Source organism: Crocuta crocuta, unplaced genomic scaffold, assembly GCF_008692635.1.
Source record: "Crocuta crocuta isolate KB4526 unplaced genomic scaffold, BGI_CrCroc_1.0 scaffold48, whole genome shotgun sequence".
Taxonomy (NCBI): domain Eukaryota; kingdom Metazoa; phylum Chordata; class Mammalia; order Carnivora; family Hyaenidae; genus Crocuta; species Crocuta crocuta.
The window spans coordinates 9,913,648-9,939,777 of record NW_027533089.1 but is presented as its reverse complement, the minus strand read 5'-3'; the positions used below and the strand labels follow the sequence as shown (position 1 = coordinate 9,939,777).

Here is a 26,130-nt window from a genome sequence, read left to right as displayed (position 1 = left end):
CCCTAGCTCATACATGCACATGATAAATAAACACACTTAACAAAAAAAGTTAGACTTGAGATGGTCTGACCCTATGTAATCATTTTAGAGAAAAAAGAAATTGAGTCCTTGAATACCAAAAGCCACATAATTAGCATAACAGGACTAGAATTCAGTCCCATAAATGAAATCCAAAGCTCTTTGTATCAATAAAATGACATTACTGACATTAGAGAATGATAGTGGTGGTTGATTATATTGATTCAATACCTCCTGCTGGAAGAGAGATTTGAAACCTCTATTCTAAGTTTTGAAGAATTCATTAAGTTATATTGGAAGGATGTGATCAAAACATGTGACAATACATGTTCACTTTCTGCCAGTAGTATACTCACTACTACTTTGCAAAGCAAGTACTCCATTTGTCAAAATTCCAATGAGTAAATTTTTATATCCTTGGATCTTATTGAACACATTCTGCCCTCTGAAAAAGTATCAAAAAAGGTTAATCACTCTTCTTTAAGATCACCTCTCAAATACTTTTTTTTATAATGTTTATTTATTTATTTTGGTGGGGGGGGGGGGGGGGGGGGGGGGCTGGGAGCTGAGCCAAGTGAGAGGAAGAGAAAGAATCCCAAGCAGGTTCTGCAGCTGTCAGGGCAGAGCTGGACACAGGGCTCAGAGTGTGACATCATGAGGCCAAAACCAAGAGTCACTTAACCAAGTGAGCCACTATGTGCCCCAGTACTTTATTTTTTTTTTTAGTGTTTATTTATTTTTAAGACAGAGTGAACAAGCAGAGGAGGGGCAGAGAGATGGGGAAACAGAGGATCCAAAGTGGGCTCTGTGCTGACTGCAGGAAGTCCAATGCAGGACTTGAACCCACAAATCATGAGACCATGACCTGAGCCAGTTGTGCCACTCAGGCACCCCTCAGATACTTTTAAATGACTACATCTATAATGTTATTTAGGTCTTCTTTAATGAAGTCTAAAAATATTCCAAGCTGCCACAGTCTTTCCTACACTGGCTATAATACAATATGTAGACACTTCACACAAGTTTCCATATTCAAACTAGACACAACACTACAAATTTTCTGCATGCTTCTTAGAATTATATTGGATCATTATATTTCTAAGAAGACTACTTGGGATGGGGCAAGGGGTAAATCATATTACATTACTTGCTAATTCCTGATTTCCTGTCAATTAAAATTTCTAAGTCTTTGTTATATAAAGTATTACTAAGACTTCTCTCTGAATTTTAAACTTAAGGGCAAGGCTATAGATTTCTGTAAAATACACTTTTATTTTAGTTTCTTATTCTGAATATACTTTAAATATTTCGGTATGATGATTGATTGTACAACATACAGGCAACATTTCTGAAATATTTCATGTATAAAATTCTTAAACATATCTTGTATATAAGGATTTAGGTAACAGATTAAAATACTTGAAGCATGGGTCGTCTGGGTGGCTCAGTTGGTTAAGTGTCCAACTTTTAGTTTTGGATCAGGTCATGTTCTCTCATGGCTTTGTAGGTTCAAGCCCCACATCGGGCTCTCCACAGGCAGTGTGGAGCCTGCTTGGGATTCTTTCTCTCTTCCCCTCCTCTGTCTGCCCCTTCCCCATTCACACTGTCTCTGTCTCTCTCAAAATAAACTTGTAAATAAATAAAATAAAATAAAGCATCAATTTAGGAGACAAAGATCTCTGACATCTCTTAGCTTCAACATGAATAACCTCTTGATATGGTTAATCACCTAGAAAACCACTTAAGTTTACTATTTTATCTAAATTTCTCTCTCTTGACTAGAAAGATACCATGGGAATACCCTACCAAATAACTTCTTAATGTTTTTATTTATTTTTAAGAAGGGGTGAGGGGCAGAGAGCAAGACAAGATGATCCCAACCAGGCTGCAGGCTCCGAGCTGTCAGCACAGAGCCTGACTCAGGCTCAAATCCAGGAACCTGAGCCAAAGTTGGATGCTTAACCAACTGAGCCACCCAGGTGTCCTCAAATAACTTAAAACTGCATGTAAGGCACCGTCTTTGTTTACTGCAGAAACAAAGTTTAGTTTGTTATGACTTAAACATAGTAAATTCCCTTTTAGTGAATAAAAGTTATTTTTCTAATTGTTCACAAACCAGATGTCTAGGAATTTTTAATGAAGCATCATCAAAGTCACTGATTTTCTTTTAAGGTATCTAGCCATTATTACTAAATGTTAAGAACTATATTTTGCCTACCGCAAAGCCATTAGTATATCTTACTTTCTAAAATCCTTTAAAGAAAATAATATTCTTATGATCATTTTGCAAAGTATTTTAATATATAGGGATATGCACTCTGCTTTGAAGTTGGAAATTTAATCAAGGCTCTGTTTCACCTGTTTTGTGGATCACTGTTTTATAGGTCTGTTTTACTTTTTTTTTTGAGACAGAGAGAGAGAGAGAGATTAAAAGAATGGGGGAAAGGGCCTGAGAGAAAAGAATCTTAAGCAGGCTCCGTGCTCAATGCAGAACCTGACTCAGGTCTCGACGCCATGACCCTGGGATCATGACCTGAATCAAATCAAGTTGGACACTCAACCAACTGAGCCACCCAGGTGCCCTGTTTTACATTTTATTTCTGGTTTAGAAGAATATCTGACAAATGAGAAAAAAAATGGAACAAAATCAAAATAGAAGTCTGCTTTCTACTTGTTATATTTTAGTATCACAATGTGAGTCGATTTTGTCTTTGAAACAGCAAAAAGATTCTTATGTTACATTTTCAAAAGCTTCAGTTCATTCTGGCCATTTCTGATCATCTATTTTATTTTTTTCATTATAAACCAACATTCTTATTTTTATGTCTTGTAAGTCTCAATATTTGAAAACCTATGCAAAAATAGTAGTAATCCATGATTCTAACTTTTTGCAACTGCAGCTTATGCTAAATGCAAACATAAAACTTATTATCTTTTCTTATAATAAAATCACATTACACTAATAACTGAGTTCAACTTAATCCCCAAAAGGAAACTTCAATTCTGTTTTTTCTATTTTAATGCTTTGATATTGACATTTCATACAAAGGCAGAACTATCGGAGTTCCCAACTTTTTAGTATCTTTACCATTTTTCTATTCATTTCTCTTCTTTTTTAATTTTTAAATATTTATATTTATTTCTAGGAGAGAGAGAGACAGCGTGAGCAGGGGAGGGTCAGAGAGAGAGGAAGTCACAGACTGAAACAGGCTCCAGGCTCTGAGCTGGCAGTCAGCACAGAGCCCGACGCGGGGCTCGAACCCACGAACTGCGAGATCATGACCTAAGCGAAAGTCGGACGCTTAACCGACTAAGCACCCAGGCGCCCTTCTATTCATTTCTCTTAACCATCTTCATTAGTGTAACAGAAAAAATAATTTTATGTTATGGTTTTTTCAAATGCCTATGACTTTGCTTTTAGTTTTCTGACATTTGTAGCCAGTTTATGATTGTGTTTCTTAATTTTATTGAATAAAAGTAATGTCCAACTTTGAAGTCCTTGTTTTTGCCTTCCAGACCCATACAAAGTTCTAGATTTAACACAACTTTTTCTGCCCAGACCCATGTAGAATTTTAGATTTAACGCAACTTTTTCTGCCCACTCCTGTTACAATCTGATTCCCATCTAAGAACAGAAAACTGAAACAATAGTATCTTTTCAAAAATAAATAGTTGGCTTTTCTTTTTAGCTCTCATATCCTTAAGATCATACTAATCTGAATTTGCCAATGGAAAATGACGTCTAAGTTGCAAAAGATATCTGAGAATAGCTGTACAATCAGTAGCTGCTTAGTATATATACCCTAAATTAGTTAACATATTTTTAATCCTTTTTTCTTACTTTGATGTTTCTCTCCTCTTGAAAAAACGTAAGCATATACCTTAACTCCTAATTTGAGGCCTTGATGTAGGAGGTTAAGGCTATAGTTTTTCACAAGACAGAAATCCCCACATTATCAAAACTTTAAATGAGACAATTACATATACTCTCCCTGTTGGGTGATATTTCATTTGCACAATTAACAAGAACTAGGTGGAGTTAAGAATCAAAAATTTCCTGTGGCAAAATACCAATATGAATTGACTTCTAAAAACTAAAAAGCAGGTCTGACAAACATCACTTATTTTCTGTGACTTAAAATATAAGAAACAAAAATATTACCTATTTCTAACAAAATGGTGCAGACAGAAAAAGAATGTTAGAATGAAGAGTCTTTAGACCACAATAAGACCCTTAAGTATTACAGAATATAAAAATGATTAAGAATTCAGTTAAAGTAGAAAACAAAATTAGTTCAAACAGGAGCACAGAAGTTGTGCTTAAAAAAAAAAAAAGTTTAAAGGGAAGGGGAAGAGAAAGGTGAGAAAAAGCACTACCAGACTCCTTACCCATTGTTGTTGGTGCTGGAGCTTCCTGATGGTATTTTCAGCTTGCTCCAGTTTAGCACTGGCCTCATCACTCTGCTGTTTGATGGTGGCCAACTCCCGTTTTATGAGGTAGTTTTCCTCAGCCTCCTGGGCTCTTGTCACTTGTCCCTTAGGACATAATTTGTGTGTGTGTAAAGCAATTTAGGACAGATTCAAGAAAGACTGCCTTTGTGAGGTTTAGTTATTTACTGTGACATGTTTAAAAAAAAAATCACCTCAGAGAACAGAGGTAAGTATTATTATTATTATTATTAACTAGCAGCTCATTATCACTCCAGGAGATTTTGGGAAACTAAGTAAGAAAATTCATCTGATAATCTTAAGAACAATTCTTTCAGTCAATAAAAATTCAATTCATGCAATATTACTGAGTTGCACATGCAGAACTAAAATTTTCAATGAATAGTAGTTAATTTCACAGAATCCACTGATTACCTTTTTGGAATAAATACTTTAAAATAAGGTTAGCTTTAAAACGTGCAAAAGGTATCTAATAAACCAAGATAACGGACTGTTACCAAAAATTAAGTGTATACATATATATACCACCCCCAAAAAATTATTGCTAGGAAAATGCATGTAAAATTGCATGCATTAAAATGTGATTTTCTAAGTTTAGGGCTGTCCTTAGAGGTAAAGTTAGAGAAAATGCTAAATGAAAAAAACTATACCTGTATCAATCTATCTGCCAAGGAAGCACTTTCCTACAAAAGGAAAAATTCAGATAGAAATTTAAGAGAAAGAAATAAAATAAAGGTGAATAAAATTAGGAATAAGAAGAAATAAAGCATACCCAAATTCCATCTACTTTTCATTGTAATTAAAATGAACATTTAGATTTGACATTAAAGCTAATTTTTAGCTTTGTGTGCTAAAAATGTGTTATTATTCTTAATTCTTAAGAAAAATATATCAAAATGAGGATAGACTATAGAAAACCATATGCTTCTAGAAGACCAGCACAACTGCCAAGAGGTTTTTCATCATTTGAGACAAGCAAATAGCTTTTTAAAGCATACTTTTTAAGTCTTTATGTTTGGAATCAGCCATATTGGCAAACCATTTAGAGGAAAGGGAGAAGGAATTTGAGTAAGCAATTCCACTTATAAAGTGTGTGACAGCAATTTGTACAACAGCAACTTCCAAAGAAGCAAAGCAAGGAAAATATGACAAATGAAATTAATGAGCTCAACTTAATAAACTCTAGCAATAACTGAGAAAGTAAACATTTGGGTTACAGAATTTAACTGATACCTAAGTACTTACTGAATTACAAGTGCTAAAGGACACACCCAGGCCATGTAAGCCAGTAGAAAGTTACTTAATTTTCTAAAGTAAAATCCAAACTTAATACTTTCCTATAGCACCTTTACCTTTCTGAAGGTTCAATAAAATAAAAGTACTTTCTCTGTGAAAATATCTCACATCAAAATAAAAGACCACCTAGGAAGACATATATATTTTAGTATAAACTGAGTATTTAATGGAAAACACAGTATACAATTAAAATGACTTAAAAACTAAATTAGGCTCAACTTTTTTGTGGAGTCACCAAAAAAATAGAATTATCCTGAAAACAACTCTAATAAGATGAAGGAAATACAGGAAAACTATTTTTGACTTAATATAATGTACTTGAAATTATCATACAACGAAAAGACGTAATAAACATCCTTATCCTTGTAGGTGGCAGTATTTACTAAACTATCAATGCCTTTAAACAAAAGACAAATATCCGAACTATCCACATCTTCGTGTTTTCTTCCTTGAGTATCAATCTGTAGATTTTCAGGGAAGATTTTAAGATACTCCAATATCATTTATAAACTTACTTACTCTCATCTTCCATTAAAATAAAAAAAAGCCTCACCAAACACCAAAAGACTATGAATTCAGCTTTTTTTTTGATAAACCAAACCTCTTAGACTGTACTTTAATAGTTAAAAGAATACTACAATAGACATTACGTTAAAAGCACAATATTAAAAATGTTAAACTTTCCATGTTTTCCCAGTTATTTTATATGAAACAGAAAGGAAGAAAGAGGTAAAAAGTAGTATCAAAGTAAGTTTAAGAACCAAAAGTTTAAGCACAATTCCCCTATGTTGAAAATCAACACCATGGTGAATTTTTATATGAGCAACCAGTCATTTTGACTAAACTTCAAGGCATCCTAGTTATTAAAGGAATCACTGACACATTTAATATATGGCTAGAGAGTCAGGGCAACATTTAAAAGCCATTCTTAAAATGCTATTCAGAATGGATTCTCAATTAGGCTACGTCTAAAGACCATAGTTTTTAGAGATTGTATGTAAAGAAAACAAATGGAATCAATGTTACTCTAATAATAACCTCAGTTAAAATTTTTAACCTTAAAGCTAAAGGACTTGTAGTGATCAATATTTATTAATAACAAGTTACTTAGTAAAATAGTAAGCTAGGCAAGCTAAGCAGCCCATATCACAACTTTGGAGACATGTGATAGATTTCTTGTGCCTTTATTTAAAATAGAAAGTAATACTGTGCATACAAAAGAAGCTTGCATACAGAAGTATACTTACTTTTTCTAATGTTTCAATGCGCTGTTTTAAAAGTCTATTTTCTGTGCGTAACCTCTGTAAAAAAAAAAAAAAAGAAAAGAAAGAAAGAAAAAAAGAAACAACAACAAAAGTTTGTTTGCAAACATTCCTGAGACTAAAAGATACCTAAATCTTAGTCCTCAAAATGTACCCTTTTATAAATAGGAAAAGTCTAAGAAATGGTTACATTATCTGTCAAATTCTTACAGGTTCAGGGTAGAAAACACATGGCTAAGAAAATAACCACATTTATCACTCCAGCTGTCACTGAATTTTAAATATAAGCTACAACACATAACCCCTTTCTTTAAAGTACCTATTATGACTCATAATCAACATTTTATGTCTTAACATTCCTATTAGAAAAGATTCTAACTCATTTACCTCCTACAAAGACTATCTACACAAACAGTATTCAAATGTTTACCAAATAAACAAATAAGAAATCTGAAAAATGCAGCTTATAGGATAAATACCAAATTGTCAGTTTAGAACTACATCAGCCTTCATTTATGCCCTGTATATGCCAAATTGCAAAATTTCTTACATTCTGAAAATATAACAAATGAGTTGTTTTCATCATATTAATTACTTCTAAGTTGTTTTGAACTTAAAAAAAAATTGGGGGCATCTGGCTAGCTCAGTCAATAGAGCATGCAACTCTGGATCTAAGGGTGGTGAGTTCAAGCTCCACATTGGGCATGGAGTCTACTTAATAATAAAAATTTTAAGAATCAACTTAAAAACAAAAAGCTCTAATTACTGGCATTTCCTCATAGTTCAAAAAGTAAAACCAGATTTTAAAAAACTCTTCACCTAACCACTAACTGCCTGACTCCCAAGCCCCTATCAAATTACTGCTATTAACAATTAAAACTAAAATATTCTACATTTAAAAAATTGTCTCCTTTTTACACATTCCACTAATATAATTTCATATGAATCCTGATACAAGTTATCCCTTCGTTTTAGAATCCTTGATCTCTTTATTTTGCCATCATTATTTCAAATTCCCCTTACCTTTTGCACAAATTTACTCCAGAACTCAATCCAGCCTTCTTCCAATCCTACCATCCTCTAAATTCCTGCTTTTAAAAAAAAACCTCTTCTATTAACTCAATCTATTATTTGTCCAGTAAAGGCTAAAATATAGTTTATATAACCAATAAAGTCTCAGACCCAAGAAATAAAGACTCTATAAATTATTGTATCTTATTAAGGCGACAAAAAATTGGAACATACAAATCTTAGAGTTATTACAAAGATTTGCAAATTAGGGGTGCCTGGATGGCTCAGTCAGTTAAGCATCTGACATCGGCTCAGGTCATAATCTCAAAGTTCACGACTTCGAACCGTGCATCAAGCTGTGCTGACAGCTCAGAGCCTGAAGCCTGCTTGGGTTTCTGTGCCTCTGTCTCTCTCTGCCCTTCCTCTGCTCATGCTCTGTCTCTCTCTCAAGCATAAGTTAACCTTATACATTAAGATAAAAGATCTGCAAATTAGATATTCTTGCTTTATCCATTAGAGCAGATTTAGATGATTTGAAATCATTATTACTTTATGTAGATTTCATGCTACAAAATAGCCTGAGGAGAAGGTGCTTTTCATTTCTTAGCTATTCATATTCTATTCAGCACAGATTAGATAAATAAGCAATTACTAAATGCTTTTCAAGTCTGCAAATCCAAAGAAATAAATGGGATTCTGAAAATGGTCTCAACATATTCATCAAAAAAATAAGTAAATTTTGTTTATCCTAAAAGACAGAAAAGTTAAATTCAACGAGACAGCTGAGTGAATAAAGTTAATGTTACAATAGAAATCATCATGCTCATGATTTCTATCATAAAATTTAGAACTAAAAACACTCACCTGCGTTTCCCTCCCATCGTCTTTAAATCTTCTGAAATTTTGCTATAAATAATAATCTAAATTTATTTTTCTCCAAACAGCTACCCAAATCATACCCAAATGTCTGAATACCACTTTTTAAACAAACCAATTCCTCATGTATGTGACATCTATTTCATCATAGATTGATAAATACAATAGGCTTTATCAGTATTAAAGACTCTTTCAGAATTACCTATTAAATTTCGAGTGTTTCTTTTTTTGAACTAGCACCACTGTATTTTGGTAATTATAGCTTTGTAATCCCCTCTAACATCTCATGGAGCTAATTTCTTCCATCCTTATTATTTTGTTTATCCTCCTCGAACCGTAACTAGTAGTTTCCTAAGTTAGTTAAGAAAGTAGGTTTTGACATTAGGGAGGTTTAGGTTCAAATACTCCCTCTACAATTAACACTGGTACACATTATTCAGCATGTTAGACTCTCCATCTCCTCATATAGAAACTTAGAGTAATAAAACCTACAATGATATAGCATAAATTTTTTCCCACAAATGAGGCAGTATAATACCGAAAATTTGATTAAATTTCAGGACTTTTCTGACCTACTTAATTAGAAAAGAAAATGAGATGAAGATTGAGAGCCAGAATGAAACACCTAATGTAGCCAAGGTGTTAGTGGAATAGAAATTCCCTGCAAAAATAAGATACCCTGGAAATAATCTTTAAGAGATTTACCAAGTGCATATCAAAAGTCGTAAAAATACTAACATCCTATAATACAATAATTCTACTTTTTATAACTGGGTAAGAAAATATAAGGTGCCAGAAAACTTTATATACAAACATGCAAACTACATGCACTCTTTCTAATAACAAAAAACAAAAAAAATATACCAAACTGGGGGAATTTTACTAACAACTCACTTTATTCTTGTCAGCTTACTCATTTTATGAAATAACCCAAACTCAATAATCCTCCTCATAGACAATTCACTGATCCTATAAACTTTTCATTGTCCCCCACTCTGATGTGCTCTCTTCCCTCTTTACAAAGTTTAATTTCAAATCGTTATAGATGATCCCTTGCTTTTATCTTCCCCTTGCCCGCTCTCCCTTAGGCGTTAGCATACTTAGCATACCTGGTAAAACAACTACTCTGGGTCAACATACTGACAACTCTGTGTCTACACCTATTCTGGTAAATATGACTGAAGAAAAATAAAAACCATAATGGTTGTTTAAATTAACCACCACTAAATTTAGTTGGATTCTTAATGTGTCTGAGCAGTAATAATGTATTTTCTTAGTCTGTTCCTTCTCTCACCCTCTTAGACCAGTATTTCCTACTTGGCACCTCTTCCTTCAAACCAGCAACCCTCCAACCCAGTGTCACTCTCAGCTGATAATCTTGTTTCCAATTTCACTGAAAGAATTGAAGCAATAACAAGAGAACTAGGCAAGCTCCCACAACCACATCCTACACCTTACCTACATTTTTTCCCATGTATTTTAGGTTCTCTCGTTACTGTGGATTAACTATCCATGTTAGTAGACCAAATCTCCGACCTATCAGCTAAATCCTGAACCCTGCTTGCTGACACTAGCAATTACCCCCACCATTCACCCATCATCAATTTTTCATACTCCATTATCACCATAAAAATGTGGTTATTTCTCCAATCTGAACAAAAAGTAAAGAAAAACCAAAATTTCCTCAATGTCATGACCCTCTCTCTAACCTGCTGTTCTATTTCTCTCTTTATAGCAAATTCCATGAAAGATATCGATACTCCCTATCTCCATTTTTTTTTTGTTTCATTCAAATTTTAGTTCCCACCACTTCTCTGCTCCTTTTCAGTTTATCTCCATGTTGATATAAATTCAATAATTATTTCTCCAGTGTCAGTTCACATGAATACTCCTTAGCAATGACACAAAAAAATCCTTCTCTCTCTGTGCAAGTCTTTTCTCTTGGCTTGTAGGACACTATTCTTCCCTAGTGTTCTCCTGCTTTGCTCTCATCTTTCTAATTTAAATATTGGCTTAATCTCAGGCTCAGTTCTTGAACTCTCTTCTCCTTTTCATTTACACACTCATTTCCGAGGTAATCTCATCTACTCTCCTGCCTCTTACTATCATCATTCTGTCAATAACTGCAAAATTCATATTTTGAGCCTGCCATCTCTTAAATTCAACTCTGAATATTCAAGGATCTACTTGAACATCTCCTAGACATCTGATCCTTAAAATATCTCAAATCAGGCTCCTGGTATTCCACCCCAAACCAGGTCCTCCTGTAGAATTCCCCAATTCTCAAGTAGTGGAAACTCCATTTTTCTACATACTAAAGCCAAAATCCTCACTTCCTAACCCTCTCACGCCTCCACAATCAACTTGTCAGATTTATCTTTAAAATCTACTCAGAATACAAGCACTTCTTACCACCTCAGTCCAAGGCACCATCATCTCTTGCCTGCAGTAGGTCATCAGCCTCTACTTAGTCTTCCTGTCCCTGGCAATCTACTCCCAACACAGCAGCCAAAGGGATTCATGAAAACTTAAGTCAGATCTTCTCCTCCTCCATTAAAAACCCAAATAGCTCTCCAAATTAAAAGCCAGTCTTCACATGTTCAACACCATACATTATCTCCATTGTGCAACATCTTACCTCCTGTCACTTTCCTCATCATGCCTACTGTCCCATCCACCATGGTCTCATTATTCCTCATGGAATACACTCCTGACCACATTCTGTTCTCCTCCAAGATATCTATATATCTAGCTCTCTCACTTCCTTCAGGTCTTTAATCAAAAGTAATCTGGTAAACTTCTCTACATTTTCAATCCAAACACTACCATTTTATTCTCCCTTCCCTGAGGCATTTTTTTCTCTAACACTTCATCGTCTAAAATATTGTATATTTTACTTTTTTGTTTATTGTCTGACTTCCATACTAGAATGCAAGCTCCATCAAGGCATAAATTGGTATATAGCAGAAGCACATATCAAGTGCCTAGAACATTGCTTGGACATGTGGTAGGCCCTGCAAGAATCTGATAAATGGATGACTTCTTGAATAAGTTATGCTACTGTACCCCCCACTGGATGTTATTACATAGCCATTAGTTTTTTAATGAAAAGTTTGTAATACCACAGAAAAATGGGCATTCAAATCCTTCTTACATCATAATGCACTAAATCTCTTTTGGAAAGTGGCACAGCGTATACACTGAGGAATATATATGGGTCTAAGAAAAACATAAATCAGAATTCAAATCCTTGACTTTCACCATTTCCTAGCAATTTGACCACTAGCATACTTTTGAGCTTTCTGAAGCTCAAAAAGATGAGTGTAAGAACCCTCTCATGGGGCGCCTGGGTGGCTTAGTCGGTTAAGCGTCCGACTTTCGCTTAGGTCATGATCTTGCGATTCGTGGGTTCGAGCCCCGCGTTGGGCTCTGTGCTGACTGCCAGCTCAGAGCCTGGAGCCTATTTCGGAGTCTGTATCTCCCTCTCTCTCTGACCCTCCCCTGCTCACGCTGTCTCTCTCTCTCCTAGAAATAAATAAAAAAATTAAAAAAAAAGAACCCTCTCATAGGTTATCAGAAGAGTAAGAGTAGATGATGCATGTAAAGGACGCTTCAAACATTAAGTGTTAAATGTGTCAATACTAACACTTCACACTGACTGTTAAATATATTCCTGGATAATTCAAACATTTATTTTTTATGCCAAACAGTGAATACACAGTGTTTTTATATTAGTCTCTGTTTTTCAGCATATCTGGAATACTTTATAATTAAAAAAAAAAAAGAAATCTAACTTCTGGCTAAAAACCAGTCAGAATCTCTAACTCCTCCCATTTGTAGGGCTTAAAACTCTATGTTCTCAAACCAGAAAATTTAAATATGAATATTAGATTAGTTCATATGTCAGTCTTAAATAGAGTGGGGGAATAAAGGTTTTTCTTTTTTAAAGATTTGTGAGGTATCCTAATATAAGCTAGAATGTTAATGTTTCTTACCTCCTCCCCCTCAGGTGGAACATCAATAGATTGGAAGAAGATACTGATAAAGCTGTTTCTATTAACAAAAAATTTCACACAGTAAAATTTAAGATTCTCCGTATGAAACAATTATTATCAAAATCTTTCTATAACACTTTGAGAAGGGGGTAGAAAATACTGAAAAGTTACCTCTTCATCAGAGAGCTTTTAGATACAACTCTTAGTATAAAAGGTCAACAACCCAAAGGTCTTAGAAGTTACCAAAAAAAAAAAAAAAAGAAACCTTAACATCGGTGGCTGATATTTTTACTTCCATATCAAAACATCAAATAATTTGATGATCATTTACTATTTGCTTGTGTAAAAAACAGTATAAGATTCTCTCTGAAGGCTTCTGAGGAGGACCAAGGCAAGAAAGCACTAGTTTAAGAGAACTCATTCATTTATACAGGGACCTTGGGAGGAAAGGAAGAGGTAATGATTAAGTAAGTGGCATTTCCCACTGGAGATAAAGGCTCAAATACATGGCTAACTAACTGTAAATGAGCTGGTCATCTGATTATGACTGAGATGAGTTGCCAGGTTCAAATAAAAAAATCAGACATACTCAAGCTTATATAAAGTAAAAAAAAAAAGTATAGTCCCACAAAAATTATTGTGACCTTGTCCTTTGGGGTGCAGAGGAGTGAAGAAAGAGATGAAAACGGTACAAGAGAAAGAAAAAACTATGTAGATACAAAATTTTATAAAAAGAACAAACTACTTTTTAGATCAGCAGACTTTATTTACCCAAAGTGTTGACTAACTTTTTAAACTTTTATTTCTCCCCCTGAGATTCTTCTCTATACTTTGTGTCATCTGTTTTTCTCTAAGACACACAGAGCTGGCATTCAAAAGTATTCTGTGAGGTATATGAACTGTAACTGTCTCCCAAAGCTGAAGTTTGAAAGAAAAAAATGCAAATACAAGATAAATTGTGCTAAAGATCTTTCTGAAAAGGCCTCTTGGTATTACTCCTATTCATGTGATTTAACTTTAGAAAAAGCTTCTTTAAGAGCAAAGATGGGGGGCGCCTGGGTGGCTTAGTCAGTTAAGTGTCCAACTTTCGCTTAGGTCATGATCTCGCGGTTCGTGGGTTTGAGCCCCGCATCGGGCNGATGGTTCACAGAACTGTGATTTTTTTTTTTTTTCAATCACATAGCATGGTGAAATGAACAGGATGGCTCCCCATCCCCAGATTCTTGATTTGCAGTTCCAAATATTCGTGGTGTGCGATAACCCATACTCTCTCCCCACTCGTCAGGATGACGTACTTTTCCACTTTCAGTAGGTTGAAGTGGAGGGTATGATTTAATATTACTCTTACTCATGGTACCTAAAAGAAAAGCAAATGGTAGAGCAGCAGTTGGGTGACAGAATTTTTTAAAAAGAGAGAAAAACATCCACATGGGTCTTTTCCTTCTCTCTCTTAAAAATGTAGAAGTATCTATTTCCAATTGATAGGAAATACTAACAGAAGTGAAAATAAAACATCTAGAAAAGGGAGATAGATGAGAAAAAGGTCACAAAGCAAAACAGGAGCAGTTGTCTTCAAGGAAGCTTTTGAGGAGGACCATAGCAAGAAAGAAGACCAATTTAAAAGAACTCATTCTCTTAATTGTAGAAAGGGCCTGTGGAATGTGAGTAATGAGAGGTGGTATTTTATAGCAAAGGTGAATTAAGACATGACTAATTAAGTATAAGTAAGGTGATTAATCATCTAATGCCTTGCCAGATCTAAATCAAAACTCAGACACATTCAAAGAGATTTAAGAAAAGCANATGTGTGTGTGTCTGTGTGTCTGTGTCTGGAAGGGGGAGAATATAGACAGATATTCTATAGAAACTGGATCAGTAAATCACTAAGCTCCTTCACTAATTCATGCTTCTTACTATTCCCCCATCCTAAAATATCAGCATAAAGCCAATACAATTATCCTTAACTCCCTGCTCAAACAACGCCAAAGATCCACAACTTAAAGAATTTTTGGCCTAAAGGGGGTACAAATAAGAATTTTAAGGTATATATAGGATTATATATCCCTTAAGTTGGCAATCTACCAGTTTCTGTGGAGACTTCAAAAGTATAACCTCAGCTTAGAGATGAGAAAATTAAATTAGCCCACGTTTCCTGCAGCTCTAAAGCATCCATAATTAGTTCTGGTGCAATGAGTTGCTCTACTTGGTCTACTTTAGACTACACTGCTATTAGTCTATGCATGTTATAGATTAACTTCTCTGCAATTTTTAAAAATATGCTTACACGGAGTGATAATTATCTTCCCCAAGGAATTATTTTCTCCTGATGGCCCATCAACAAATCTAGAAATAGAGCTGCTCTCACACTAGAATGAAAACTATTTGTTACATTATTCTGGTTTTTGAAAGGTCCATTTTTAACTATAATCTACTGGAATGGTAAACCAATTTATCAGTAAGTAATACAAACATAATTGCTAAATTTGCTAGAGAAAATAAGTAAATCAACAGAACCAAACAACTGACTTCAATAAATTTATGTTTTGTACTTTTAAAAGTCCTGAGATGCTTACTTTAATTTCAACTTGCTCTTCCATTTCTTTAGTTTTTATTGTAGTATATTCCTTTTCAAGCCTATGAAGGAAAAAATAAATAAATAAAGGTATGTTTTCACTATGCAGTTACTAAATTAAAAAAATAGAAAACTACGTACTAACACAAAATATAATTTCACCAGGTTCCTCCAACTTGTAACTTGAGATACTTCATTTTAGAAAACTCATCTGAACAGTTAAATGGATTCTTCCAAAAATTACTTGACAAATAACAATGAGAACCACACAAAAATGACTTTAGAAAGTGAAATATACAAGGCACCAAAGAAGTGAGTTTACCAATTCTATTCAACTCTAAACTTATTAAAAGAACTGTCAGTCTTTCTCAAATTAAAATACAGTGGTACAGTTCAATTGGAATTTAACCAAGTACAAAAAGTGACTGTAAAAAACTTATCATAAGGGAAAATGAACAACTCTTAACAAAAGGATTCCTAAACAGAGAACAAGGCAAATATAAAAAATCACCATTAGAATTTCACAATAACCCTCACAGGCAAGAAAAATCAATGGACGTTAAAATTAGTTTAAGCATAGTCTTAAAGTATCTCTCCCAAAATATTTAGAAATTACAAGGGGAAAACCAGTAAATTTGTAGTACAGTATCCTCAGGCAACACCTGAGCTGATTAAGGTTAACACCACCAATAATACATATTGACATCTTGCACCCTCTGTTAAGATGTACCAAAAACACCTCTATGTATGTACCTCACCTCTATGATATCCTTCTCAAGAATGTATACCTTAATCTAATCAAGAGAAATCACCAAACAAACCAAACCAGCAAACCACTGAACACCTCACTTCAGAAGTATCAAGGTCATGAGGGGCACCTGGGTGGCTCAGTTGGTTAAGTGTCTGACTTCAGCTCGGGTCATGATTTCACAGTTGGTGAGTTTGAACCCCACATCAGACTCTGTGCTGAAGGCTCAGAGCCAGGAGCTAGCTTTGGATTCTGTGTCCCCCTCTCTGTCCCTCTCCTGCTTGTACTCTTGTTTCTCTCTCAAAAATAAATAAAACGGGGGCACCTGGGTGGCTCAGTCAGTTAAGCATCCGACTTCAGCTCAGGTAATGATCTCACAGTTTGTGGGTTCGAGCCCCATGTGGAGCTCTGTGCTAACAACTCAAAGCCTGGAGCCTACTTCATACTGTGTCTCCCTTTCTCTCTGCTCCTCCCCTGCTCACGCTCTGTCTCTCTCTCTCAAAAATAAACAAACATTTTAAAAACAAATAAATAATAAGTAAGTAAATAAATAAATGAAATGTTAAAAAAATTGTTAAAGTAGCATCAAGGTCATGAAAGATAAAAACTGAAGAAGTGTCACTAATTGTAGGAGAGTAAGAAATAACAAACACTAGAAGAAACAATCCTAAAATTTGTATGGAATCACAAAAGACCCTGAATAGCCAAAGCTATCTTGAAAAAGAAAACCAAAGCTGGAGGCATCACAATCCTGGACTTCATGCTGTATTACAAAACTGTAATCATCAATACACTATGGTACTGGCACAATAACAAACACTCAGATCAATGAACAGAATAGAGAACTCAGAAATGGACCTACAAACGTACGGGCAACTAATCTTTACAAAGCAGGAAAGAATATTCAATGGAACAAAGACAGTCTCTTCAGCAAATGATGCTGAGAAAACTGGACAGCAATATGCAGAAAAATGAACTTGGACCATTTTTTAAAAAAAATTTTTTAATGTTTTATTTCTGAGAGAGAGAGAGACAAACAGACAGACAGTGTGAGCAGGGGAAGGTCAGATAGAGAGGGAGATAGAGAATCTGAAACAGGCTCCAGGCTCTGAGCTGGCAGCCAGCACAGAGCCCGACGTGGAGCTCGAACCCACGAACCATGAGATCATGACCTGAGCCGAAGTTGAACGTTTAACCAACTGAGCCACCCAGGCGCTGGACCACTTTCTATACCATACACAAAAATAAAAAAGTGGAGGAAAGACCTAAATGTAAGACAGGAAGCCATCAAAATCCTCAAGGAGATAGCAGGCAAAAACCTCTTTGACCTCGGCCGTAGCAACTTCTTACCCAACACATCTCTGGAGGCAAGGGAAACCAGGAAAAACTGAACTATTGGGACCTCATCAAAATAAAAAGCTTCTGCACAGTGAAGGAAACAATCAGGAAAACTAACAGGCAACCAAAGGAATGGGAGAAGATATTTGCAAACGACCTATCAGATAAAGGGTTAGTATCCAAAATCTATAGAGAACTTATCAAACTCCACACCCAAAAAACAAATAATCCAGTGAAGAAACGGGCAAAAGACATGAATAGACACTTCTCCAAAGACATTGAGATGGCCAACCGACACATGAAAAAATACTCAACATCATTCATCATCAGGGAAACAGAACTCAAAACCACAATGAGATACCACCTCGCACCTGTCAGAATGGCTAACATTAACAACTCAGGCAACAACAGATGTTGGCAAGGATGTGGAGAAAGAGGATCTCTTTTGCACTCCTGGTGGGGATGCAAATTGATGCAGGCACTCTGGCAAACAGTATAGAAGTATCTCAAAAAAGTAAAAATAGAACTACCCTACAACCCAGCAATTGCACTACTAGGTATTTATCCAAGGGACAAGGGCATGCTGTTTTGAAGGGGCACATGCACCCCAATGGTTATAGTAGTACTATGGACAATAGCCAAAGTATGGAAAAAGCCCAGATGTCCACTGACAGATAAATGGAAATAGAAGATGTAGCATATATATACAATGGAGTATTACTTGGCAATCAAAAAGAATGAAATCTTGCCATTTGCAACTACGTGGCTGGAACTAAAGGGTATTATGCTAAGCGAAATTAGTCAGTTAGAGAAAGACAAGTATCATATGACTTCACTCATATGAGGACTTTAAGATACAAAACAGATGAACATAAGGGAAAGGAAACAAAAATAATATAAAAACAGGGAGGGGGACAAAACGTAAGAGACGTTTAAATACAGAAAACAAGCAGAGGGTTGCTGGAGGGGTTATGGGATGGGCTAAATAGGTCAGGGGCATTAAGGAATCTACTCCTGAAATCATTGTTGCACCATATGCTAACTAACTCGGATATAAATTAAAAAATAAATTATTAAAAAAAAAATGCAATGTACTGTTTTTGCAGCTCTGTTCTAAGTGTAAAATTATATTTACAAAAATGTACAGGCCATACAAAAATTACTCCACGTTATTCTTAGGTCTTACTCTGGAACAAAAATGTTAATAACAAGTTTAACTACTAGGGTGCTGGGTGGCTCAGATGGTTGAGCATCCGACTCTTAATTTCAGCCTAGGTCATGATCTTATGGCATGTGAGTTTGTGACCTACATCAGGCTCTGCATGGACAGCATGGAGCGTGCTTGGGATTTTCTCTCTCTCAAAATTAAAAAAAAAAAAAAAAAAAAAAACTTAAAAAAAATTTTAGTAAAAAACTAACAAGTTTAACTACTCCTAACACTAAGAAAAGACCAGGCCCTCAAAAACTTCTATCTGCTGTCAAAAATAAAATTCTCCCTCAAAGAACAAAAATCTTTTATTTACTATAAAGTCTCATTTAACTCACAATAACTTTTTTTTTTACTGTGTAAAACACACAGAACAAAATTTATCATCTTCACTATTTTTAGATATACAGTTCAGCGGTATTAAACACATTTATAATATTGTACAACCACCACCACTATCGTGTCCATAATTCTTTTCTTTTCACCTTATGCAACTAAAACTCTAGCCCCTTGAAACAACAGAACCCCATTCCACCCTCTGATCAGGTTCTGACAACAACCATTTACATTCTGTCTTTATAATTTTAATAACTTGAGGTATATCATATAAATGGAATCATACAATATTTGTCCTATTGTGACTGGCTTATTTTACCTAGCATAATGTTCCCAAGGTACATCTATATTACACTTATGTTGAGCAACTTTTTATGTGCTTATTGATCATTTTTATTTCTTCTTTGGAGAAATGCCTACTCCAGATCTTTGTCAATTTCTGAACCCAGTTGGTTTTTGCTTATGAGATTTAGGGGTTCCGTATACATTGTGGATATTAGTCCCTCATCAGATACATGATTTCTCATTCTGTAAGTTGCCTTGTTAGTCTTTTGAGAGTGTCCTGGGATGTGCAAAATTTTTAAATTTTCACAAAGTTCAATTTGTCTATTTTTTGTTACCTGAGCCTTTCCTGTCAAATCCAAGTAGTCATTGCCAGAATCTAATTCTGTCCAAAGTTTTCATCCAACAGTTTTACAGTTTAAGTTTTTACATTTAAATATTTGATCCATTTTGACTTAAGTTTTTTTTTAATGTTTATTTATCTTTGAGAAACAGGGAGCAACAGTGTGCAAGCAGGGGAGGGGCAGAGAGAGACGGAGGCATGAATCCAAAGCAGGCTCCACACTTAATCAACTGAACCACCCAGGCATCCCAATCCGTTTTGACTTGTATTTTGCATACGTTGTTAAATAAGGGTCCAATTTTATTCTTTTGCATGTGGATATCCAGTTTTCCCAGCATCATTTGTTGAAGAGACAGTTCTTTCCCTACTGAGTGGTTTCAGCACCTTTGTCAAAAATCATTTGACCATATATATGAGGGATTGTTTCTTGGAGCTTTATTCTATTCCTTTGGTGTATACATCTGTCTTTATTCCAGTACCCTGTCTTGATTATAACTTGGTAGTAAGCTTGGAAATCCGGAAGCATGAGCCCTCACGCTTTGTCGTCCTTTATAGGATGGTTTTAGCTTTTTGGGGTCTTTCAGTTTATTTATGAATTTTAGAATGGAGTTTTCCATTTTTGCAAAAAATATCACTGGGATTTTGAGAGGGATTGCAGTGACTCTAGATCAATACCAATGTGTTAACAATATTAAGTCTTCTAATCAATGAACATAAAATATGATTCCATTTATGTCCTCTCTAATGGCTTTCAGAAATGTTACTAGTTTTCACTGTACACGTCTTTCACTTCCTTGTTTAATTCTCCAATATTTTAGTCTTGGGGACATAAAGAAAAGAGGGAAACAAACCACAAAAGACTCGTAATGATAGAGAACAAACCAGGGGTTGTCAGAGAGAGGTGTATGGGAGGTGCACTAGACAGGTAATGGGTACTAAGAAAGGCACTTGTGATGAGCACTGCGTATTGTACCTAAGTGATGAATTACTGAATTCTACTCCTAAAACCGTAATTATATTGAACGTTAACTAAAATTTAAATTTAAAAAACGGGAAAATAAAATTTTATGCTTTTTGATGCTACTGAAAACGGAATAGTTTTCTTAATTTCTTTCTAAATTGTTCATTGCTAATGTAGAAAAATGCAACTAATTTTCTGTGGGTTAACTTTGTATACTGCTAATTTGAATTCATTACTTTTTATAGAAGAATTTTTCTACATATAACATCATGTTCTCTGTCAACAGAGATAATTTTACTTTTTCCTTTCCAATTTGGATAACTTTTATTTTTCCCTTTATTTCTTTTGCTACTTCCAGTACCATGTTTAATAGAAATGACAGTATCAAGATCCTTGACTTGTTCTTGATCTTAGGAAAAAATTTCTCATCTTTCACCATTGAATACGATGTTTGCTGTGGGTTTTTCATATGTGAATAGCTTTTATTATGTTGAGGCAGTTGCCTTGTATTTCTACTCTGTTATGTGTTTCTATCATGAAAGGGTGTTGAATTTTCTCAAAAACTTCATTGATCATATTTGTACGTAGAACTATCCTTGTATTCCAGGGATAAATCCCATATGGTAGTGGTATATAGTCCTTTTAGTATGCTGCTGAGTTTGGTTTACTAGTATTTTGTTGAAGACTTTTACACCAACGTTCATAAGGAATATTTACCTATAGTTTTCTTTTCATGTATACCTTTATCTGGTTTTGTTATCAGGGTAATGCTGACCACATAGAATGAGTTAGAAGGTATTCCCTCCTATTTTTTGGAAAAGTTTGAAAATATACAGTTCTTCTTTAAGAAGGGGCACCTGGGTGGCTCAGTCAGTTAAGCATCCAATTTCAGCTCACGTTGTGATATTGTGGTTTGTGAGATCAAGCCGTGTTGGGCTCTGTGCTGACATCTTAGAGCCTAGAGCAGGATTCATGTCTCCCCTCTCTCTCTGCCCCTCCTGCACTGTGCTCTATCTCTCGCTCAAAATTAAAACAAACATTAAAAAATAAACGTGTAGTAGAATTCACCAGTGAAGCCAAGAGGGCTTTTCTTGTCAGGAGACATGATTACTGATTCAACTACTGATTCAATTACCTTTCTAGTTACAGATCTACTCAGACTTTCCATTTCTTTGTGATTTAGTCTGTGTGTGTATATTAGTCATAATCACTTTTTAACATATTTAAAAAAATTTTTTTAAATTTTAACTTCAGTGTAGTTAACATACAGCATATATTAGTTTCAGGTATACAATATTTACTCTTAAATTATACAAAAAACAGGATTTGGAATTATAAGCAAAAATTACAATAATACTAGCTTTTAGACTAGTAATTTTTTTTAATGTATTAGTCTCTTAAATCATGTAGAAAACAAAAAGTAGTTACAATCCATTGTTACAATAACAACTTTTATAATTGCCCATGTGTTTACATTAATTAAAATCTTTACTTCTTGATATAACTTTGAGTTATTGTCTAGTGTCCTCTCCTTTCACGCTGTGGGAATGAGCATTTCTTGCAAGGCAGGTCTACTGGTAATGAGCTCTCTCTGGCTTTGTCTGAGAATGTCTTGATTTTTTTCCCTCACTTTTGAGGGATGGTTTGGCAGATATAGGATTCTTGGTTGACAACTTTTTTTTTGCTTTTAGCACTTTGACTATGTTAGCCCATTATCTTTTGGCCTCAAAAGTTTATCATGAGAACTCTGCTTGTAGTCTTATTGACAACCCCTTGTATGTGGTGATTGGCTTCTATTGTGCTTTCGAGATTTTCTTTTGCGCAAGTGTGATTATAATGTGTCTCTGTGTGGGTCTCTTTGACTTCACTTTACTTGAAGTTGATGAAGCTTCTTGGATGTTTGTACCCATGTTTTTCAGAAAATCTGGGAAGTTGCCAGCCATTCTATCTTCAAATATTCTCTCTGCCCCTTTGTCCCTCTCTTCTTCTGTGACTCCCACAATGTGTATGTTGGTCCCCTTCATGATTTCCCACAGGTCTCCTACGCATTGTTCACTTTTCTTTGATCTTTTATCTTTTTGTTCCTCAAATTCAATAATTTCCAATATTCTACCTTCAAAGCCACTTATTCTTCTGCCTGCTCAAATCTGCCTCTTAATCATTCTTTTTCATTTTAGTTACTGGACTTTTCATATCTAGAGGGTTTTTTTGTTTCCTTTTAGGTTTTCTACCTCTTTACTGACATTTCCATTTTGTTCACACATCTTGGTTTTCCCCACATCTTAAGTTTGTTAAGCATCTTTTAAAGTCTCTACTACATCTGCCATCAAGTCTCTTTCAGATATAGTTTCTATTTATAGCTGACCCTTGAATAACATGAGGATCGTAAGTGCTGCCACCTTTGTGCAGTTGCAAATCTATGTGTAACTTCTGACTCTGCAAAAACTTTACTAGTGTTGACTAGAACCCTTCCTGACAGCATAGTGAACATGTATTTTGTATATATATTATATATTCTAATCTTACAATGAAGGTAGCTGCAGAAAAGGAAATGTTATTAAGAAAACGATAAGAGAATACATTTGTAGTACTGTTTTGCATTTATGAAAAACAATCTGCATGTAAGTGGATGAGTACAGTTCAAACCCATGTTGTTCAAGGGTCAACTATATATATTTTTTCCTTTGGCCATACTTTCCCTTTTTTTATGCATGCCTTGTGATTTTTGTTAAAAACAAGACACTTAAATCTAGTAATGTGGTAACTCTGGAAATCAGATCCTCTCCCTCTCCCCAGTTTGCTGCTTTTTGTTACTGATTTTGTCTTTTTGACTGTTATAGGTGGTCTTTGTGCTGATGATCAACCTGAGCTATAAAGTGTCCCAGGACTTTTCTGAGCCTTTGCCTAGGTACACACAGTCACTTTCTAATTTTCCCCATATATGCAGTTGTTTTCCAATATCCTACTCTTTCCTGTCTGGCTCCCAAAAGGGGAAAAAAAGAAAAATAAAGGGAAGAGAAGAACGACAGCCCTTTAAATCTCTTAGCAGTAATTTCAGCTGGAGGAAGAGAAGACTTGCAACAAGTAACGTGGTACAACAACAATGGGAAAAGGTAGAACACCAATGGTTGCTCACTTCCTCGTACCTGTGATCAGAAACAGCAGAGCAACCAGCAATGAGAACACACAGATCCCTAATATCTGGAAGACAAGGTCATTTTTGTCCACCCTGCTTCCCCTAGGCTGCATGCAGGTTGCTCCAGGAATAGAAGCACAGCTGTGTGCCACGTGGCTGAAGGGTGGAGGAAGGTGCCAAGGGATGCTAATGTGCTAAAGGCTGAAACTGACCAAATTGAGCACAATACACCACTCAAGCCTTCCCCTAGAAGTTACTAATCTTCAATAAACCCGAGAACTCCAAGAGAGTTACATTAGATTCTGCCACTACAATTATTGTCTAGATGGGAGACAGATTCCTCATGCTTTCTACTCCACCTTCCCACAATCCTCTATCCATAGTGACTTTTTAATATAGGTTGTTACGCCCATTTGAGGCTTAGAAAGGTTGAGAAATTGCCTAAGGTCATATCCTTGACTGCTACACGACCATGCCTCTTACTTTGGTATATCTAAAAGAATATGATATCCAAAACAATTTATAAAAAAGACTCTCAAGAGGTGCAAAAAGCTTTGATCAATGGCTGAACCATTGAAGTTTACAGTCATCACATGTGCCTATTTTTAAGTGGGTATTTTGTTATCTGTTAAGTGATAAATGTTATCATTTCTCACTCACGCACCTAGAACAGAACATTAGGAGTATCATTTAATCCTTGCTTAGTCACCAAACATGTTCAATTCAACCTCCTTAACAATGCTCTAAAATATATTATTCCATCTTCATCTGCACTGAGAGTGGTTTTTTCATAAACTTTATTTTTGAGAAGAGTTTTAGATTTACAAAATAATTGAGATTACAATTCCCATACACCCTGTCCTGTTTCTCCTATGTTTAACATTTTACATTAGTATAGTACATTTCTAACAATTAATGAACTATTATAGATATACTGTTAACTAAAGTCAATACTATATTCAGATTTCTAAGTCTGTCTAACATCGTTTTCCTATTCTAACATCTAAGGTTTTTGATGACCTTGCTAATTTGAGGAGTACTGGTCAGGCATTTTCAAGAATATTAATCAACTGGGATTTGTCTCAATTTGCTCAAGATTATATTGGGGTTATGGGTTTGGAGCAAGACCACAGGAGTCAGTCACATTTTCATCATACCATATCAAGGGTACAATCACCAGGATATCACTGTTGATGTTGATCAGTTGGTTGAGGTATGCTTATAAGATGTCTACAAAGCTACTTGAAAGCAGCTACAGAGCTACTTCATTCTCCTTTCACTGGCAGCGTTTTCAGGCCTTCATGATAGCTTGCAAAAATTACTACAAGAACCTCATAACTGTTCTCTCTACTGCCAGTTATATAACAATCTTTTCTGTACACGATTACCAGGATGACATTTTTAAAATGTTGATTTGGATCGTGCCACTCCCAGAGCTAAACTACTTCAGTGTCTATTCATTACTTTCAGACTACATTTCAAACTTGCGAAAGTAATCAAGGCTCTTTGGAGGAATTACTACTTCCTGTGCAGGTGCAGGTAAAGCACAAGATGAGTCTAGAGTTTTCTGTTGTCTTAAAAGAAGACATTCTCAAAGAACCATGGGGATATATTTCACTGAACAAAGTGGAGACAATTTGAGAGTAATGGATTATAATTCACCAAATAAAGAAAGAGCCAACAAATTCATGCTTATATAAATAAATGAATAAATATATTATAGAGAAAAAAAGCTCTTTCTTATAGTATAATGCCAATTAATAAAGCAGGAATGAGAGAGTGAGAAAATCAGAAATGGATGTAAATCTAATGAGGGAAGGCTTGGTGAGAGACAGAAAGTTATACAGCCCCACAGCATCTGGATGCAAATACTTAGTAACAGAAGGCAAAGTAATAACTTTAATAACTTTATGGTAGTGAAACCTGGCAAACATCACCTTAACCCAATGATTAGGGACATCATCATCAATTTTGAGAAAGAGTATCATAGTTCCATCGCACAGCTAATTGAGAAGACAGATCATTGGTATACTTGCCAAAAATGCACAATCTGAATTTAATCATGAGGAAATGTCAGAAAAACACAAATTGTGGGGATTTTCCACAAAATAACTAGCTTGTACTCTTCAAATATATCAAGGCCAAGAAATACAAAGAGTGGAGGGGCTGTTTCAGATTAAAGGAGACTGATCTGACACAACAATTAATGCAATACATGACTGTGGGGTACTTAGATTGGATCCAGGACCTGGGAGGTAAGAAAGGGGTAGGGAGTGGAAAGGAGAGAGGGTTGGGAGGCC

General features: G+C 35.2%; 1 protein-coding gene across 6 annotated transcripts in view; it reads right to left on the bottom strand.

The window, feature by feature from the left end:
- The window catches only part of EVI5 (ecotropic viral integration site 5), a 208,024-nt gene that overhangs the window by 109,062 nt on the left and 72,832 nt on the right, over positions 1–26,130 (bottom strand). For 4 of the 6 annotated variants that reach the window (XM_077746019.1, XM_077746023.1, XM_077746020.1 and 1 more), the window contains exons 10-13: positions 15,481–15,541; positions 7,011–7,064; positions 5,118–5,150; positions 4,408–4,554 (exon numbers count right to left, since the gene is read on the bottom strand). In XM_077746019.1, the coding sequence (XP_077602145.1) occupies positions 4,408–4,554; positions 5,118–5,150; positions 7,011–7,064; positions 15,481–15,541 (295 nt within the window). The remainder of the gene's footprint in view (positions 1–4,407; positions 4,555–5,117; positions 5,151–7,010; positions 7,065–15,480; positions 15,542–26,130) is intronic. The other 2 variants (XM_077746021.1, XM_077746022.1) reach the window with 2 other exon arrangements.